Source organism: Mauremys mutica, chromosome 8, assembly GCF_020497125.1.
Source record: "Mauremys mutica isolate MM-2020 ecotype Southern chromosome 8, ASM2049712v1, whole genome shotgun sequence".
NCBI classification, from domain to species: domain Eukaryota; kingdom Metazoa; phylum Chordata; order Testudines; family Geoemydidae; genus Mauremys; species Mauremys mutica.
The window spans coordinates 78,759,112-78,779,938 of NC_059079.1; the positions used below are offsets into that span (position 1 = coordinate 78,759,112).

At 39.7% G+C, this 20,827-nt stretch overlaps 1 protein-coding gene across 1 annotated transcript; it reads right to left on the minus strand.

The window, feature by feature from the left end:
* Window positions 1-450: 450 nt before the first annotated feature.
* On the minus strand, window positions 451-20,117 carry NPM1 (nucleophosmin 1). The gene is made up of 11 exons (XM_045027939.1): window positions 19,962-20,117; window positions 18,952-19,031; window positions 12,863-12,982; window positions 11,725-11,818; window positions 10,880-10,980; window positions 9,772-9,842; window positions 7,825-7,873; window positions 5,662-5,751; window positions 3,854-3,961; window positions 2,180-2,254; window positions 451-806 (listed from the first exon to the last, which is right to left on the minus strand). Exons 1-11 carry the CDS (start codon window positions 20,020-20,022, stop codon window positions 768-770), a joined length of 888 nt encoding a protein of 295 aa, XP_044883874.1. The 5' UTR covers window positions 20,023-20,117; the 3' UTR covers window positions 451-767.
* Between the last annotated feature and the right edge of the window lie 710 nt (window positions 20,118-20,827).

The following is a 20,827-nucleotide window of genomic DNA, read 5'->3' on the forward strand; positions in this document are numbered from 1 at the left end:
TCAGAGTAGGCACTCCAGCACAGTTCTGCACATTTTTCCACAGAAAGCTCATTAGGCCCAATACAAGCTTCTTAGAGGGAAGAGAACCACTGGGGGACAGGCTGAGAAATTAAGGATAAGGTCTTTTCTTCAAATGAGTGCAGCCAGGATTAATCCATCATTTCCCCCAACCATGTTTCTTGCTATTTAATAATGTTCAGCACCTGTTAACGTGCTCATGTGATCAATGATATATGGTGCAAGAGTTGTGTTTGTAAGGCTGACAATCTTCAATGTGTTGTTTCAGACATTGTCCCCAACCTTTATAAAAATCTCATTTAAAGATAGATTCTGAGGCATGTTTGGGTAACAATATGGAATAAATTTAGCAACTCCTATGAGAACTTAAAAGCTCTCATTCAATACACAGGCAACCCAACCCCTAAGCCCACAAAAATAAAGAAACTATAGTACTTTATCAAAATACTAAATTTTATTTTCACATGTACATTTATTCTCCCCACCATTTCCATTTGTCTGACCACCACCTCTACTATGCCTTATCAAAACATTCCATACATATTTAAAATGAAGCAAAGGGTGGAGTTCCGTCTTTAAAAACTAAACAGGCATTTTGGACAACACATTCTTGGCAAAGTATTTTGGACGACATTTATCAGACGCGGTAGGGAAAGTTCTTTCAGCATATATAAAAAGGACAGCCAAATATTAATGGTTACAGAAATAAGACTGCACATTTTAATGAACAGTTTAAACTGTTTTCTTTCTTACAGAGTCTGTCTCCACTGCCAGAGAGCTTGAATAACCTGCAAGGGTACACAAAAGTGTTAGAAGTTGAAATTAAGAATGGTCTAATTACATAATCTTCAGGATAGTACAACTTGGCGGTAATGGGATTGAACTATGCCTGTATATATGAAGTGTTTTAAAAATCATTACTCCTGTATTTATCTTTACTCCACACATTTATACTATTGGTTAAAAGTATTAAAATAAAGCTACACAAATGCTGTACTCCAAAAAAACAGTATCCAACTCTACGTTGAACACATAGTAAATCGTGTTTTTGGATGCTTGTGTTAAGAAGATGTCGTCCTCTAAAAAGTGCTATTTGTGGCAAACAATGTGCAGGTAAGAAGGCAAATTTCTACTCTGCTTTAATACTGATTAGCCACAAGAGCTTAAAATGACTACACCTGAAAGTCTTGTAGAAGGAAGCACAAAAATGTTGATGTTTAGTAAAAATGTGGCAACAAATCCTTTACATACTAAGCCGAGTATAATTTGTTGAGTATATTTGTTGAACCAAATATACTTTTCCCCAAAACTTAAAAATGCAAGGTTCTGTTTTTTTGGTTTTTTTTGGTTTTTTTTTTTTTAAAAAGACTGCACACTAAGAATCTAGAGAAGGAAAGTCAAAAGGAAGGGTGTGGTGGACCAGTTAGGCAAATATTGGCTAAACTCTGTCTGCCCTGACTTAAGTCAAATCAACTTCAGTAACTGGGACAAGCTGCTTTTAAACATTTTCTTTCAAGAACCTATGATTTTGTCCATCAGTCAATTTAACACCTTTGAACCACTGGAGAAAGCAGGAAAGCATAAAACCTTCTAATGACAAAATTCCTTCACGTTTCAGGAATTTTGATAGGGAAATCTAAGACATACAGGGTTAGTCTAATGTCAAGCAATAACTAATCCTGTACCTTTCCGATACCAGCGTTTGGCATGCCCTCTCACAAGTGTCAAGTTGACTTTGGAAGACAAAGAAATGACTGCCATAATGTCTACTGCAAAACAATTCCCCCTTCCCAGTCCATCCCCTAACAAAAGAAAGTTTAAGAGCAGACTGCCCAAGTCGCCAAATTCAGCAGCAGGGAAAACCACAGCTCATTTCCTTAGCCAATATGGTGCCAAAAGGAAAATTCTGTGGGTTTAGTAAGCAAGAGATAATTCACTAACCATATAAAAGCTGGAAAAATGTAATAAAACATTAGCTTTTCCATCTTTGCCAACTAAACCCTTAAAACAGTTTCCATTTATTTAATGTGAAGTATTGTTTGTGGTTTGTAACCCTTTGAAACAGTCCAAAGCTTGTAGAGATTAAAAGTAAAAAAGCATCTATAAAATCTTGTTACAGAAGTTTTTTTGGATTTTTCCAAGCCACTGTAAATTCAGTTACCTTCTGGTCCTGTGTCCTGAAACAATTCTTAACATAGTTGACAAATTTGGCTTCCACTTTAGGAAGGGAAGAACCCTATTAAAAAAAAAAAGGTTTAGTCTATCTAAAACCACTGAATGCCTGCAATAAATGGAGAACCCTTAAGAGAAGTCTTAAATCCTTAGTACAAATAAAAATTTGCAGAGCTAACTATACAGGAAACCCTGTCTATCAAAAGTTATTTAAAATAAACTTTTCAGCATTATCAAGGTTCTTTTACTAAACCCATCACACTAGTATGAGGCCTTTGCCTATGCAATTGACTTGCCTTAAAAAAAAAAAACAAGCATAATTCTATCACCATCACATCTCAGAGCACCAGTGGCCAACATTTTTATAGTTTATATTGCTGGCTCTTAATATCCACATGCACCTAAGTGTGAGGCATCTATGAAGTTGGAATGCATCTCTGGGATTCAATGTACAAATAATTTGCAGACTAAAGTTCTTAAAGACATCCAGTGACTTGTGGACACCCTCAGTATTTTCCTTTAAAATAACCACCACCTATCCTGTACAATCCTACGGCAAAAAATTACTGTTCAAAATGGTATTTACATTAGGAAAATTATGAAGTATTTACACGGTTAGGATGATCATTTAGGGCAGTGATATACCCAACAATTCAAAATGAGTAAGCTTAAAACGGAGTGTTTTCCACCCTTAAAGTGTGGATAAAGCAAGTTTTCTACTAAATGTCAGACTACATTTTAGAACCAATGTGTATTTTATAAATTAGATAAAGTGGTCAGCAGAACTTGTACCCTTGAGCCAAACTCTGAAGGACAAAATAAAGCTAATATTTAGGGCTCCGTGTCTATCACGGATTCTGTGACTTTCTGCAACCCCTGTGACTTCTGCAGGGGCCAGTGTGGCTGACCCTGGGGCCAGCTGCTTAGGTGGTCCTGGAGACAGCCACAACAGCTGCTGCTCTAGCACCCCCGCCCGCCACCCCAAGATTTAATCACATGTATTTTTAGTCAGTCACAGGCTGCGCATTTTTGCTTATTGTCCATGACTGACTAAAAATACCCGTGACTAAATTGTAGCCTAATATTTACCCACTCTGCACAAGTGAGATACTCACTCCAAGTTAAGTCTGCTGTAAAGGGTGTGGTTACTTTGAAAGTGAATAAAATAGCATCCTGTTTCTCCATCTATAGAATCAGTTACACCAAGCCAAAGCCAACTGAAGATATGGGGGTTACAGAGGTATTACTGAGGGCGTAACTCAGCCTGTGAAACACTTTATTGAAGGTGATGAATGAGGAAATACCCATATCTTAACAGATTCCCCACAAGGATCTCTGGGGCTAGGCCAAACAAGTTTTTACTTATAAAATGAGGGCCAATTTTTCAAACTTGTGCCTCTTTATTACCAATTAGACATTTAAATAATGTTTTAGGTATCTAAATACAACTTGAGGTGCCTAATTTTAAGACAGTTTGAAATTAAGACAGGGAAGACTGAAAACATGAAACCCTACAACACCATTTTCATATTGACTTCTCAATGTCTTCTGTTAGGATATTTGTCACATCTCCTTTCTGTCAGGATAGCATTGCTGAACTACTTGAAATCAGGGACAAAGTATTCCATTTGGAAAACAAACATTCCCACCAGTTTAAACTCACCTTTTCTATGGTTCCCTGCATCTTTGCTTTAATCTCCTCTAGTGAAAGGGGCACTTTTGGTGATTTTGGACTTTGCGGTTTATTTTCCTTTTTATTAGACGCCGGGGTCTGAAACAAGCAGGCAGTTTGTTACATATTTGTAAAGATTTTGCAATCACAAAGAAGCCACGATAATTCTCTCATTACTTCAGCTTTTCTTTTTGAAATGAAGGTATTAGAACTTTGTTCAAACAGTACAAAGGAAGCCATGGAATATATAAAATATATTGACATCATTTAAGTATCCTAAGACCAAATATGGATGTTAATACTGAATGATTCCTTCTTGCTCCATTTTCCATATGACTTTTGTGCCAGTAGATGTTATGTTCTCCATCTTCAATAAGCTACTAGAAAAGTCATCATAAAATGGAAAATTATTTAATCTGTGCTCCTTACTTCAAGTGCTGACAAGTTTTAAGGGAGCACACGTACAAACCACTCAAACTTTAGACTGATATTTATGTTACAAACAATTTACATACAATACACACTGTACTACAAAATGGTCTATTACTAAATCACAGAAAAATTTCAGTGTCCCTTTTTCTTCCCAGGAAAATTATCTACCCAGTTCTTCCAAAGACAAACAAAAGGTGAAACTTAAAAGGAACTATCCAACTTAAACACTAAAACAACCTATCAGGCTGGTGGTTATCTGCAATGTCTATAATCAACAGTTGTGCATATGTCTGCTCCAATTATAATTCTAAAGACACTGCCAGCTAAAGGGATAGTATCATACTAGTATCAACTAGCCTCTAGTAGTTTGGCTGGAAAATTATTTTTCTTCTTGCCTTTCTAGCAAAAAATAGTTGTCTGAACTATGACTACAGCTCAAAGGCTTAGATCCAATCTTTCCCTTCCCATCATTACTTCACTTATCTGGACTAAGTTCAGATAACTCATCCAAAACTATCTCAAAAAGCTACTAAAAAGCCAAATGCTCCAGAAAGTGCACGTGTGTGTGTTTGGGGGGAGAGGGGGGATTGTGATTTTTTTTTTCGGAGGAGGGGGCTATCATCTGGACTGATGGCTTTTCAACTTAAATCTAGCCTGCTACTTTTCCCTAGATGACTGCTATCTTCATTTATATGCATTAGTTAGGAGTTTGGATACCATTGTGGAGAAGAAATCCTTTGCCTCACTAATCATGGCAGTAGGATTTCAAAAATTTGCAGAATGATTTCTAGCACTAACTTTCTTAGTTTACAATTCATAGGTGATCAGTGAAGAACAAACGGAAAGGACCTTTTAATGCAGTCACTGTATCAAATGCACATGAGATAACTTCTTGGCACTGATTAAGGGGCCATTTGATAGTATTAAGAACTCAAGCTTAATACTTATATTAATCAAAACAGGTTACCTTACTGGACAGGAGCAAAGGCAAGTCCTAGCCTCACAATGGAGGTGGTGAAGATCTAACCATAACAAGGATGTGACTAGACTATATCCAATTCTGTGTTGAACAAAACATCTATGAGATTAAGTATCGCAGGGTTTTTAAGATCAGAGCTGGCTACCCTTTGCAGTCCATGGTTGGTTGAGCTAACCTAGATAATAAACCATATTGTTTCCAAATTCAGATCAGTGCTGATTGCTCACTCAAGGGTCTGTATACCTCAGTTCCCTTACTAACTTTATCCTTAAATGAAAAGATGTGGATAATGAAATGAGTCCAGTCTAAGTGAGAAACCAAGTTATGGGTGAATGCAACTAGAACTGTTACACCACTTCCAACATTCGTATTATACATAGTCACTCACTTTTGATTTAGACGCTGGTGTGGACGGCTTAGAATCTTTCCCATTCTGCTTTGATTTCGGAGTATTTTTTGCTGACAAATCCTGGGCAGGCTGAAATTAAGAATTTTACACTTAGCATCTTCAAAAACAGAAGGAAGTTAAGTAATAACTGCAAATTTGAGGACAAAAGTAAACCGTTTAGTTTAGTAACTATCTTGAACAAAGATGCATTTTTCATTTTTTTTTTTAATACTTTACAACTAGAAATGTTTATTCTCGTTTAAAAGAACACTGATTTTTCCCTACATTTCTCATAGTGAGGGAAACTCACTTTAGCAGTGAAAATAACCACAATCTGAATGACACGAAATAGTCTAGGTTATAAAGATCTAAGATGGGCATTGATACACTGCAGACAAATTCCAGTCAGTTACACCACATGAAAGTAGAACTGAATATGCAAGAAAGTCTGCAGATTTTCTGGAGCAAAGGGGGTACATAGGAAATACCTTGCTTTTTATTCTACTAAATTCTATACGCAACACCAACAAATAAGTCACTGCTGCTTTTGCTATTCCAAGCTAACTATGGGCAAGAGAACAGCTGGTATCACTATACAGCGAGATCCACGTAGCAGAGCAATGGTCTAAAGGCACTCCTATTGGCACTTGGTTAACAAGAGTTGCCACGTAACCAGGCCAAAAGGGGTAGAACACACATGGAATGGGGAATGTGATAGGTCATGTGTTAATTACTTGCCAGGGATAAGAAAAAGCCCAATGGAGCTATTAAGATTTCCTTTCAACATATTCCAAGGTTTGTACTCCAATTGTAAGTCTACAATTCACTAGTTATAAGCATATATGAGCAACTGAAGGGAAAATGGAGGAATAGCTAGGATTGGACAGAACTCTCAACCAAACAGGCTGTGAATTAGAAACCACTTTGTTGTTTCAGTACAGGTTTGTGTACAGACCAGCCCTAAATTTTTATGTGAAAGTCCTAGCCCTTTTGATTAAGGTAACTTTTGAAATATGAAGGGATGCAATGCTGTCCCAAGTCTGCAAAAAGACAAAGATTAGACCAGGTGTAAAGTATCCCATTAACTTGAGTGCAGGTTGACAATTTTAAACATCAACTCAGTCATTTGCAGTGGAAAAATACCACAAATGAGCTTTTCCCAGTCAGCTGGATATTTCATTTATATAAGAGAAGTTTTCCCACAGGATAATTTTGCAAGTTTTAAAGATGCAAATAAAGTTCTGTAATACCTGACATATCCTGAATTAACTGAAGATTTACATCCCCCTCTGCACTTGGTGAACACACAAGCTTACCAGGAAATCCCTGGATTTCTTCAGAAGAGGTGCACCCTATGGCCCAACTAATATTGGAAACCAGGATACACCCCATTTTCATTATGGGACTTGCCCGAACAAACTCCTCTGCCCCCAATACCCAATTTTGTACCAACTAAATTTCTAGCTAATTACAGCAATGCTTATGCCCACCCCTGGCAAACTATTAAATGATGTGCCCCCTGGGGTACTCTCAATTCTACTCTTGCATGATCTGAAACACCCTGGGATTTGGCAGCCCTTGAACTAGCAGATACTTAGTTTGAGAGTTGGCCAAATATACCAAGGAGGATTAAGGAATGTATGTACCCACATGCAAAGAAAAGACCTAGAATTAACTGGATTAGTTAAAAGTAACCTGGAAGTTCAAGACAACTAACATGTCAGTAATATCAGTAAGTAAAAACAAACTTTGGGCAAAAATGTTTTTAAAATTTAGAGGCTTTGAATCTGCAGCATAACTGTGACAACAGAAACTGAATTAAATAACTATTCCTATATAATTAGTAGGTGAAATAATTCTGAATGAAATGAAAGCTGGTGGTTTAATTTCCTGTAGCATACTGATAAGTTTTCTGCAGGGCTGTACATATAGGGTTGAGAACTATTTTGGGTTTTGCATTACCTCAATGCTCTCAAAGTGGAAACTAAATTACATAAAATAAGCAGAAAGCAACAATAGTCATGTGTATCTGAGACAGAAGTTTCAACTACCTAAATATGTAAACACCACTATTTTCATTATGTTTTAGGGTGACTGATACTAAAGATCTGCAAGCTTTCAAAAACCCAGACAAACATGGTCTCAAATATGAAGACAACTTACTTTCTTCCTCGGAATCTTCTCTTCTTCCTCTTCATCTAAATCATCATCACTAGAATTAAAAATTACATTACTAAGAAGCCCACCCCAATAGGTACAGAACTGTATCAAATAACCCAAACAGTTCATTTTTCAGGTGACTTCATCCTCATTCCTGTTCTTTCAATGGAAGATGTTATAGTGAAGTAAGTGGACTCTGTCAAAAGCAAACTAGATAGAAGACTAACTTTAAAAGAATCTTCTGTAAGGTTAATATTTTACTACCCATCTTGAAAGAATGTATCATGCAAAAGTAGAGAATCTTTCAAACACTAAAAGACCATTTTTCAAATTTTCTTCCACTTACTCCTACAGTAAGAGTAACTTAGGAACTTAAACAGCACAGTGCACATTTTAAGAGATTCTATCTATCTCTAATGCATGCTTAGAAATTGCCACTTCAAGTACAGTAACTCCTCACTTAACATCCTCCTGCTTAACATTGTTTCAAAGTTGAGGAATATGCTCATTTAAAGTTGTGCAATGCTCCCTTATAACGTCATTTGGCTGCCTGCTCTGTCCACTGCTTGTAAGATTCTGCAGAAGAGCAGCGACTTTACAAGGGAGCATTGCACAAGCTCCTCTTCTCCCCCTCCCTCCCAGCACTTCCCCCACTGGCGGTTTGGCAGCGTGTAGGCCTTTCTGGAAGAGAGGGGGAAAAGCGGGGAAGCACTGTGTCTCTGCTCCTCCCCCTCCCTCCCAGAAAGTCCTAAGCAGGGCCAAACAGCTGTTTGGCAACAGGGAAGCGGGGGGAGGGGGAGGAGGAGGAGGGACACAGCATGCTCCAGAGAGGAGGTGGAGTGGGGGGTGGGAAAGAGGTGGGCGTGGAGCGAAGCAGGGAAGAGAAGAAGCAGGCCTGAAGCATCCCCCAGCCAAGCTGCTGCGCAAGGTGCTTCCTAACATCCTTGCCAGCAGCGGGCTGTGCCTGTGTGGGGTAAGGCTGGGACACTTCCCAACCAGATTACAGTACAATAATGTATATAATGCTTTTTGTCTGCCCCCAAAAAATTTCCTTGGAACCTAATCCCCGCATTTACATTAAATCTTGTGGGAAAATTGGATTTGTTTAATATCATTTCACTTAAAGTTGCATTTTTCAGGAACAGAACTACAACGCTAAGTGAGGAGTTACTGTACATACAGCATACTCTGCTGACAATTCTGCAGAGTTTTGTATTAAATTTTTCTCATTACTTCATAAAGATGCTCTACAAAAAAAGTGTTAAAGATTTAAAACCTAGGTTGTTCAGCTTAAATTGCTTTCTTCCCTTCTCTCAGATCTCCAGAAAAGTAGCTCTATCTTTCTCCACTTCTGCCTACCTTTGCACTTGCCCCTAACACTCCTCTCCCCTCTGGTTTTTGCACTCCCTATGCTACCTCTGAATTCTGCTTTAGTACAAAAGCAGTGTGCTGCTAGAAGATTAAGAAGTTTTGCTGACGGGGTCAGATTTCATTTTTTCATCATTTGTTTTCCCTGACAGTTTGCAACACAGCAGCCTCACAGAAGCACTTCAGCTTCACATTCGTGTGCTTCAATAAGACAATTAGCCCTGCTCCTCTAACTGAACTGGAATATCCCAACAGCATTTCCTGCAAAAAGATTTCTTGCACCTATGTAGGGAATCTTTTTTTTTTTTAATAAAAGATAGAGAGATCATCACATTCCCAAATGCCTAAAACAGACTCCCAGCCTTGAGTCAGTATTGAAAGTAATCTATACAGCAATAATATGGCATATGAAGCCAGATCTTATCTGGGGATAAGGCTTACTATAATTTCTAGGCTAATTAAGAACTAAATGCAAAATACCTTGATTCAATAGCATGTATATTTTTCATGCTCTGAAGTCACTACTTCTGAAAACTAAACATTTCACAATGCATTGCAAAAAGAAAGGAGAAAGATACAAACTCTTCATCATCTTCATCCTCATCGTCGTCATCTTCATCCTCCTCCTCATCTTCTAACAATTTTGCTTTTTTCTTTAAAGAAAACATTTGTTACAAAACTGGTTACAAAGTTAAACAAATGAGAGTGCAATACAGATGGTACACCAAGTTTGTCAGAAATTTGCTCTTCCCATAAACTGTATTGTATTGCCAACAGGATGAAGGCCTCTTCTAGAGTTTCACCAGTTTAAATGTGTCACTTTATATCGAAGTAAGTAACCTGGTGCCAACCTGTGTTGGCACTTCAAACTGATTTAAACCTGACTTATATTGGTGTACTTTGTATTGGTAAATGTAGAGACACAAAGTAAACTGATATTACTTTAAAACCAATGAGTGCCTACACAAGGACCTGGTTTAACTAAATCATTTTTTAAATTAAGTTAAAAGTTAAACCACTGCAACTTTTATATATGTAGCGAAGTCAGAAAAATCAGTTCTGTTAATGTCAAAACATTAAAAGCTTTACCAAATCCATGTCATAAGAAGCAAGAAAAGAAAGCCCAGGTCTAAAACACCAGAAGCAAGTTTAAACACCAGTGAAGAATGAGGCTGCTGATAACAAAAAGGGACAGTATAAAACAGACAAGTCTACACACTTTGGGATAAGGGATGATATCACAATAGATGGTGCAAAAGGGGAGCACAGAATTAGTGCCATATAAATGTTTATTGATAAGCACTGTGCTCCATATACTCTACAACCATAAGACAGTCAGAGCTGGCAACACCAGGTGTTGCTTGTTCAGGACATGGCTTTCACTATTATCAGTTATACATTCAACCCCACAATTTTTACACTAAAAAGCAAATTGAAAAATACTAGCCACTAACATCCAGTCAGACTTTAAAAATACTGTTAAATATACTTTAGAACTATGTATGGGAAAGTCTTAGTACTAATTTCCAGGATCTGAGCACCAGGTAACCTTTCTCCTGCAGTTATCAACAATCATCACCACCTTAATCGCGGTAAGAAATGCAGCTGCTTACTCTGCTTTAGGTGGCAGTGATATAAACTCTTCCAGGAGGAAGTCTTGAACATACTTCATAAGAAACCTCAACTCTACCTGTGGAGTTTTAGCTGCTATTCCGCTTGCTGGTCTCTTTGCTGAAGTGTTTAATATCTTCACTTCATCTTCATCATCAGACTCTGGTTCTTCCTCTAATGCTAAAAACAATACATGAATATTTTTGTACAAGGTCAACGTGTTTACCATATTAGGGTCATGCAGAGCTACAAAAAATGGGTCTTTTTCACTTGAACACACACATCACTGCCAATTTTCTAGAACTGGAATTCTCTCGAGGAGTTTTAGAACAAACAAATGCAGAAGAAAGTTTTTCCACTAGTAAGCAGCCATGTTACCCAAAAATCAAGCTGACGCTATTTGGGGTACCTTTCTATGTTCAACTTATAAATATGGTTAACTTTACAAAACTGTAATATCAATGAATGTTTCACTGGACATGGGGTCAGTCATATACTATTAGTGCAAGGGTTGAATCCTTCCAGGATCAGGGACAGAGAATCATTAACATAACTAGCTCCCATTCAAATGGGAGCAATCTTAGGACAATGGAATGGCCACATCTTAGGTGACACCAGTTTTTTTTTTCCCCCTCCCAACTTCTCTGGATAGGGCAGAAGTCTAAAGCAGTGGAATTTTCCCAGAAAGAGGAAACAAAGAAACTGGATGTTAATGATAGCATTTAAAACTAGAGGCTGAAAGAGGAACAAGAGCTCATGCTTTTGTAGCAGAGGGGTCCTTTTAGGCCTAGTGTATCCAGCAGAGGGAGCTTTACCTGGGCTGTGACACAAACTAACCAGTTTGCTCAGTTTAGAATGCATTCTATATTTCTACAACTAATATGAAACATTTAAAAATGCATTGAGAAGATGTACAGTACATACCTACAAGATGCTGGCCACTGACATGCACGGGCCCTGAACCACATTTCAACCTCAAAACGACTGGAGGTGTAATCTCGAAGCCACCTAAAGAAACCTGAAGAGAAAGTATGTTGGCTATTTAACAAAAGTATTATTGATGACAACTTAGTGAACACTTGAACACCAAATAGTAAGTGCCAGAACAGTCAGCCAACTGAAATGAGGCAGAAACAATGAAAATGGTAGAGTTGAAAGAGCGGACATTAACACAAATGCAACAAACCAGTAGCGTCCTCATAGCGGCAGTCAAGAAGGAATTATTAGAATGTTCAGCAGGCATTATTTATAACCCACATACGAGTGGTACCCGGTACAGTACCTCACTCATGCTCTACAGTGTTCCACTAGACTCATACTAAACAGGTAAGACCGAGAGAACCTGGCACGTATCTAAAAACTCTATGGGGTCTGAGAACCAAACTGAGTTCTCATCTCACTATAGATCATCAGTATATAGGTTGTGCACGTCTACCTGGCACCTCAATTCCACCTTTAAAATGGTCTCTTCACCACTGTGTAACCCAATGCCTTCCCCCAAAGGGTATACACAGGTGCAGTTGGAGTAAACTATGCATAAGGAGCAACATCTATCTCATACTTGTTGGCTCTACAGGACTAACGAATAAAGCAACAAACTCATCACTGATGCATGCAGTTATGACTGAACACCTAGATGCACATTTGCTGAGTAACAAGCATAGTGATTTAGAAGTAACTGAAATCACTCTGAATTAAGGAAACCCACTCAGATCCAACTTAGCACAAAATAAGCTTCCATTAAGAGATTTAAGAAACCTAAGACCACCCACATTTTTTTCCAAATTTTAATTAAAATGGAGGCTTCATTAAGTTTAAAATTCTTCCATATTTCCAAACTAAATATGACAGTTATGCTCATGTCCAAGAACCTGAGAATGAACTAACCTGAGAACCATCCAAGAACAAATGGAATAGCAGAAGTATTTTAAAAATTCTCGTTTTAACTCCTGAAGTTAGAAACAAGGATTTGCTTTACTATTTCTACTTTGTTAGTGTTTCCTAGTTGACATTACCACTTGACATCAACTTTATGAATAATAATATAAAGGTCTGTCCTTACCGTAGGCTGTACTGACATTTTCAAAGATGCCAGGGTGACTTTAATAGGGTTCCCTTCATAATCCAATGCCTCTGCTTCTATAACGTGTAATTCATCTTTGGCACCAGCGCCTAAACTGACCTATGCAAGAAGTGAAATATATTATCCTTTATGAAAAGTTGAACCACCATTTGAGTTGTAAAACTGTTAGAAGAAACTTTTACTTTCAAATACATCTCAAATTCATTCACTATTTTAACAGTATTTTTACCCCTTAAGACTAACTAAAGATGTTTCTTGGTTATCTTTCTGCAGTGAAACCACCGGAGACTTATTTAATTAGCATCAGACTGCAGTTAGATATGACCTGCATTACTAATTTTCAATAATGAGAAAATAGTAACCAAACTGAACTTTTTATGCTGTAAGATGCATTGAACAAAACAAGGTTTGTACCGTGTTTAGTTGTATATCTGTATAGTTGCATCATTCCCCAAAACCACAGCGACTAAGATCAAACTGATCTAGTGGGCCAGGTAAATCCATCTGGTTGGTAATGGATATTCCAGGGACACTGACTTCCACAGATGAAAACTGCACAGCCACTTCACCTCTTGTTCTCTCTAGACCAGGGGTCAGCAACCTTTCAGAAGTGGTGTGCCGAGTCTTCATTTATTCACTCTAATTTAAGGTTTTGCGTGCCAGTAATACATTTTAAAGTTTTTAGAAGGTCTTTCTATAAGTCTATAATATATAACTAAACTATTGTTATAAGTAAAGTAAATAAGGTTTTTAAAATGTTTAAGAAGCTTCACTTAAAATTAAATTAAAATGCTGAGCCCCCTGGACCGGTGGCCAGAACCCAGGCAGTGTGAGTGCCACTGAAAGTCAGCTCACGTGCCACCTTCAGCACGTGTGCCATAGGTTGCCTACCTCTGCTCTAGACTTACACTGTACCAATTAACTGGCTGGGGAAAGCAGTCTGGTCCAGACAGGAGTTCTAGCCAGGCATTTGTGATGCAAGTGAGGCCAGTATCTTATAAGATGTGATTAAGGCTATTGCTTGTTTTATTCAATACTGCATACAGTTCTGGTCACACCATCTCAAAAAAGATTAGAATTGAAAAAAGTAGAAGGCAACAAAAACAATTAAGGGTATGGAACAGCCTCTATGTGAGGAGAGATTAAAAAGACTGGGACCATTCAGCTTAGAAGACAAGACAATTTAGGGGAGATTTGATAAAGGTCTATAAAGTCATGAATGGTGTTGAGAAAATGAAGTTTTTTTTAATCCCTTCACATAATAAAACCCAGGGGTCACCCAATGAAATTAATAGGCAGCAGGAACATAAGGAAGTACTTCTGCACACAATGCACAATCAACCCATAGAACTCGTTGCCAGGGGATGGTGTGAAGGCCCAAATATGACTGGGCTCAAAAAAGAATTATTAGGTAAGATCATGGAGGACAGGTCGAAGATGGTCAGGGACACTACCCAAGTTTCCTGTAAACTGTGCAGCTTCCTATTTAGCACCGGGCAGGCACACAGGGAACCTGCCCAGCAGGGAGTCAGGACCTTACACAGCCAGGGGAGGGATGCTCTAGCAGGGTGTGTGTGTGTTCCACCACCCCCGCTCCGACCCAGGCCCCACTCCCCTTCCCCCATGGAGCTTCCTACACACTGTGAAGTTATAGCTGTTTGCAGCAGGAGGGAGGTGGAGGAGTTGGTCAGCAGGGCTGCTGACAGATGAGAGGTGCTGGAGGGCTGCACCCACTGATTTCTCTGTGGGTGAGTTGCTTAGGGGGGGTCCCTCCCTCAGCCCCAGCCTGCAATTTACTTGAAAGTTGTGCTTATCTTCTCTCCCAAGTTTGTTTTCTGTAATGTTTAATTTTTTTTAAACTCAGTTTATTTTCCCTCCAAGACCATTCTCCGCAATCTGATCTCCACAACCATTTCCCTCCATCTTATCCCTCACTTTTCTACCATAATTTTTGTCCATCTACTGTTGGGATTAGTCTACGTTCTTTCAGTTTCCTATTCCATCCTATCCTCCCCATCAGACACTCACTCACTTCATGCCAAGTAGCAGCTCTAATTAGTCAGGGAGTATCTACTTGCTCTCTTTCCATCCTATGGCCCAGATGCTGGTGCTGTGCTCTTCTGTATTTTGCTGACTGACAGCAACTATCCCCTTGTGGCAAGAGGCTGCATGAGCAGCTCAGAGGAGCTGCTAGTAGCCTTCCAACAGCTGAGAGTAGCAGCTGAGTCTGAATCCGGAAGCAATGTAACTTATGGCCACAGAATCTATAAGGAACCATTGTGATCATGTAGTCTGATTTCCTGTATAGCACAAGCCATAGAACTTCCATAAAATAATTCCTAGAGTAGATCTCTTAGAAAGACATCCAAACTTGATTTTAAAGTTAATGATGGAAAATCCACCATGATCCCTCATTTCCTGTCTGAATTTGCCTAGCTTCAACTTCCAGCCACTGGATAGTGTTATACTTTTCTCTGCTATATTGAAGGGCCCATTAAATCCTCTTTCCCCATGTAGATACTTAAGGTAATCAAATAACCCCCTTAACCTTCTTTGTTAAGCTAAATAGATTGAGCTGCCTGAATCTATTACTATAAGACATGTTTTCTAACCCTTTAAGGATTCTCCTGGCTCTTCTCTGAACCCTCTCAAATTTATCAACATCTCTCTTGATTTGTGGGCCCCAAAACTCACAGAAACAGTAGCACCAGTGCCAAATATAGAGGTAAAATAACCTCTCTACACCTACTCGAGGCAACATTTTAAGCATCTGAAAGGCTCTCAGTGATTTATGTAATGTATTGTAGTATATATACTTCACATGTAGCTCATTATGACTTTTTCCTTCTAAACATACAATCAGAGAAGGTTCCATTGTTTCTAGTTCACTTCTTCCCCATCTATTATGAGGGCAAATTGATGTAAATTAGCATCTCTATTTAATCTGGAAACTCTTGGGGGCAGGGGCAGTTTTACGTCAAGTGGGGTCTCTGGGCACTACTGCAGTACAAACTATAGATTCAGATTAGAAAGTCAAAAGGGATCATTGTGATCATCTAAGTCTGACCTCCTGTATAACGCAGGCAGAACTTTCTGGAATTTTTAAATCCCTGTTTGATCAGACTAGAGTATCTTTTAGAGAAAGATACAATCTCGATTCCCAGTGATGTACACTCCAAAACCCCAATGAATGAGTCATTGTCAAGGCTTGGTTTCACTTTTCATTAAATACAGGTAATCAACCTGTTTAGTATGAAAAATATAAACCATCTTCCACAGATTTACAACCCACACTGTTGAGTAAAGACTGAACTTCCTGAAATTTTACAAATAAGTGTTATGAGGTTTATTAAAGTATCAGACCCTTAAAATTTTTATTTTGAGTGTCATGATTTTCTAGCCTCATGTGGCAATTTTTTTAAAACTGACCTTCTTGTAGCATATATTTAAGGGATGGGCTACTTTTGAAAGGCTTACTGCGCATTTATTCATAATATTTGTTAAATTATGAAAAATGCTGTTAATGACGCTGAATACTTCAGAATTTAAACTTTCTGTAGTGATGCTGGAAGGCTGTCATCCCTCCATACTCAAGCAGAGTTAAAAATGTGCGTTCGTTCCCTGCAGCATATGGCAATTGTGACAGTGTTGAAGTGTGGTAGAGAAGCAGGCATGCCACTGGCAAGTGACCTAACTTTACTTCCTTGCTTTTGTATGTGAAACCTTAACTGCTAGAAGTGTTTGTGTATGAATAATAAGAATGGCTTTCTTATCCCAAAAAAACTGCATTAGAGACCATGCCTTTTCCCATGGTTAGGATAGCAGAAAAATTGTCCATCAGTTTCACAGACTGTATAGACCCCTTGACAGTGCTTTTTTTAGTGTGGGCTCTCTTATGACATCCATTACTGAATAACCTACATTTGGCTCCAGTAAAGTTATGTTTCATTTAGTAAGTGAATCACTGTTCTCATAATGATTGTATGTTCTTCTGAACAGGAGACAGTGTATAGCCTCAGCAGACTTCAGTATCCAGCTCTCTGCTATCATGTAATTTAATTTGGCTTTCACTTATCACATTTTATAGTCTTTGTATTACATGATTGATTTTGGGTACACCCAGGAGCTCAATCTCCAGTCTTTGACACACTTCAAAAATAAGGACAATTAAGTAGTAAAACTCCAGAAAAGGCGAGAAAAATTTAAGCTCGTCTCAAGTAAAATGTCTATCAACTGCAAAATGTAATCATTTTCTGCTTTGATTTTTAAACAGCTACAAACAGTTGCAAAAGTACTATTATCCCCCTTACAGCTCCATTATGGGACAACCAACCGATAGTCAGCATTGTGAAAATAAATTTAATTTTGCATTTCAATAGTGGGAAAGATTCTCTTTAAAGGCAAACTGAAAACAATTCATTAACATAACTATCAAGTAATTATATAAATATATATGTTTTATAAGAACATCTTCCAAACTTTGAGCCCAGGGTTTTCTTTCCCTCTTATGAGCAGGTAAAGACATTAAAAGAAATCTGAGTAAGTGCATTTTCTACACTTAAGCATGATTTCATTAACTGCTGCTATTTACAGTTTCACCCAGAAAAATCACAAGGAGCTTTATTAATTACATGCAGAGTGGATAAAAATCAAAGATTGTAAGTATTTTAAATTAGATACGAAATCAACAATTTATGTTAAGGCCTAAATTTACTATAATCTATTAAAATAATTCAAATGAAATACAAAAACAGTACATGTTTGCTGCCAAGTTTCAAACCACTGAACAGGAGAGAGTCACTGGTTAAGCACCTGGAATCAGAGTTTGTTGAAGTTCTAACCCAGCTTTTAGTTCAATGACTAGCTCATGAACAGTTAAAAATCACTGGGAGTTGAAAAGGCAGGAAAGCTTGTTTTCCTCTTCCAATATATGAATAAAAACTAGGTGTGAAAGATGAGATCTACTAGTTCTAAAATCTTGAAGGAGGATAGGGCGACCAGACACAATCAGTTCAATTCACTAACTAAATAAGACTTACTTAGCTTTAAATACAAACCATGTTTTGTTAAAAAATTCTTATGTACCAGCACATTTAAAGTAGTTTTATTTAGTAAAGTTAAAATTCTATTTTGTGCATTTTAATTAAATTTGCATTTCTATCCAAATACAGCGTGAGACAAAGTAATAAACAATAATCGTCAAAGTGCAGTCACCATTTTCTAACAAGTAAAAATTAAGAATCCGAGTAAGTGTAAGTTAAGCTATGTAACAGCATAATTAAATCTGTATATACTGTATCCTCCTGGATAGCAAAAAGCACCAAACTTAGTATAAAGGCTATATTTAGCTGCAAATCAAAATATTTTCATTAACAAATGAAAATCAACATCTCTGTAAGCAAATAAAGGACAAAAATGCAAAATATGACTAAAATTGAGGATTTAAATTAAGGTCTCCTGCTTGCCATGATTAAAATCAGTGACTTAAATCAATCCAGCTTGCTATAAGCAGTGATATCATACATACAGTTATTTCATCAAGTCTTGCAATGGAAAAGAATCCTGATTTTTTAAACTAGCAAGTAAGTGAGCAAATTGCTTGGTAAGTAAATGGTTAAGCTTGACAGAGGTATTTTAATTTTTGCAGTACTGGAAGGTATAATCATTACTCAGTTTGTATTAAATAGTTTTTACTTTTCCAAAACAGAGTTCCAACATATAAATCTGATATACATAACATGCTTATTTATCTTCATCTTCAAAAGACAAGAGTTCTTAGTAAATTATTTTAATTACATTAATAACTGAAGAAATTTTAATAAAAATTATGGAAACAATAGAAAATAAGTTTCCTGTAATTTTACACTTAAGAATCTATCCCAAATTACTTAAATAGTTTTTTATAAATTTCACAAAGCACCACTAAAATACAGCATCCAACACACAAAACTGCACAGCAGAATAAAAGAGTGATTCAATTATTTGCATTTATGATTCCCATGATTATGAAATCTGAGAGCTACTTTTCACAGGACCACAACCTTTAGTTTCCAAGAATGAGGACTTACTGTTCTCAGTGACAACTGGTGTTCATTTTCCTCATCATGTACCTTGAAGTGATACTCCTTATCTGCCTTTAGTTCACAACCTGCAAAAGATCAGTTAAGTTATAGGTAAAATATTTAAACCATAAATTGCACATTTATTTATTGTATATTAAAATCTTTTTCCTTTCAGTACTTATTTATTAGAAGTTAATATATTCAAAACCTGCAAGCTTGCACTTCAAAAAATCTAAATTTGTATACAAAATGCAGAGTTCTTCAATGCTCCCATCTCAGACTTAATGGCAGAAAGTAGTGCAGTGAGGTCTCAATACCAAAGCTAACCTTTTTTTAAAAAACGACAGAACATTTGCTAGTACGCCACAAAAGGGCAGAGCACAATACTTGCTTCTTATCTGGACACCTGATCGGTCGATCAAGTGTCGATAATTTGTAAGCGACTGAAGTTCAAATGTATTAAAACAGTTAGCTGCAGGGGGGCCGATCGCGTGTTAAATATGGGCCTGCGGGGCGCACCAGCCGGGCCCGGTTCCGCCCACGCCTGTTCTCTGCCCACAGAGCTCGGCCCTTCCACGTGCTTCACCCCGAGACGCAGCCGCCCCACGCTGCCATGTGCGCCTAGGGCATTTGCCGGCTGCAGGCCCGCCGGTGAGAGAGAAGCGCGTCGCTGGGACCTAGCGGCTCCTGTGGCCGGGTGGCAGAGCGGGGAGAAGCGGCTGCTCCGGCCTGCGGAACAGCGGAGAGAAGGAACAAAGCGCCGGCCGCTGCCAGGAGCAGGAGGCCGCAACATGCGCCACGTGCGAGCGCCGGCCACGTGGGGGCTGCCGCTGCTAGAGCGGCCCTGCCGAGCCCCCGCCCGCGAACCCTGATCCCGAGCGCGCGCCCCCCAGTCCTCGCGCCCCACCCCCACCCCGCGAGCGGCCTGGGCCCAGGCGGCCGCGCCATGCCCGCGAGGATAGCGGTCCCCAGGCGGGGCGGGCCCGACCAAGGGCGGCCCCGGCGCGGGGCGTTACCGAAGAGGAAGGTCTGGGGGCGCAGGGGGCCCATGCTCTCCATGTCCATGCTGTCCTCCATGGTCTCAGGCCTGCTCCTCGGGGGGCCAGCGGCTGCGCTCTCCGGACGGAATCGCACTGAGGGGAAGCTTTCTTCACGCCCACTCCCATATATAGCCTCCGCGTTCTCGCGATAGCTGCACTCTAACCCCGCCCCTTTCTCTTGCCTTTCCCCAGCGCAGCGGCCACGCGACCCCCTAGTGTCTACGCTGCGCGTGCGCCGGTTTCGGTCGCGCGCTCCTTCGCTTCCAAGCTGTGTGGGCTCTCGCGAGCTCTGTGCCCCCCCAACCCCGGCAAGGGGGGGGGGCTGTGTTCAAAATGGCTGCCGGTGCCCCCTCCTCCTGGCCGTTATCAGTCGCGGCAACCTCCCTGGGCCGGGCCCCTCCGCGGGAACACAAGCTAACTGCCCCCACCCTGCCCCCGCCGCACCTAGCCGGGGACCCCCTCCCGGCTGCGGGGAGGTGGGCTGGGCTCTCCCGGAGCCGTGTGCATCTGGGGATAGGCCCCCAATGACCCCCCCCACGCCCTTCTTGGGCCTGCCCCGCTCAGGGGACGCGGCCATGCAGGCGGTTTATACAGTCCTGGGTGCTCCCCTGCCAGGAATGGGACCTTAGGTCGCAGCTGCGTTACACTGGCACGGCTCTGCAGCACCCTGTGTAGTGTGGATCCCCTCAGACAGCTCAGCCCTCTTCCCGCCCCTGACCCACACCGCTGTGTGGGTCAGGTATGTCTACACTGCAGTTAGACCCCTGGCTCCAGGAGCTCTAGCTAAGGGGCGGTGTAGATGTTCAGGCTGGAGCCCAGACTCTAACGCCCTGCAAAGTGGC

Excerpts from the sequence above, each read along its gene's own strand:
- NPM1 (XM_045027939.1), bottom strand. The coding sequence starts at position 20,022 with ATGGAGGACAGCATGGACATGGAGAGCATGGGCCCCCTGCGCCCCCAG. Across the intron at positions 9,843-10,879 it reads TAGCAGCTAAAACTCCACAG|AAAAAAGCAAAATTGTTAGA; the intron begins GTAGAGTTGAGG and ends TTTTCTTTAAAG. Across the intron at positions 3,962-5,661 it reads CACCAGCGTCTAAATCAAAA|ACCCCGGCGTCTAATAAAAA; the intron begins GTGAGTGACTAT and ends TGCTTGTTTCAG.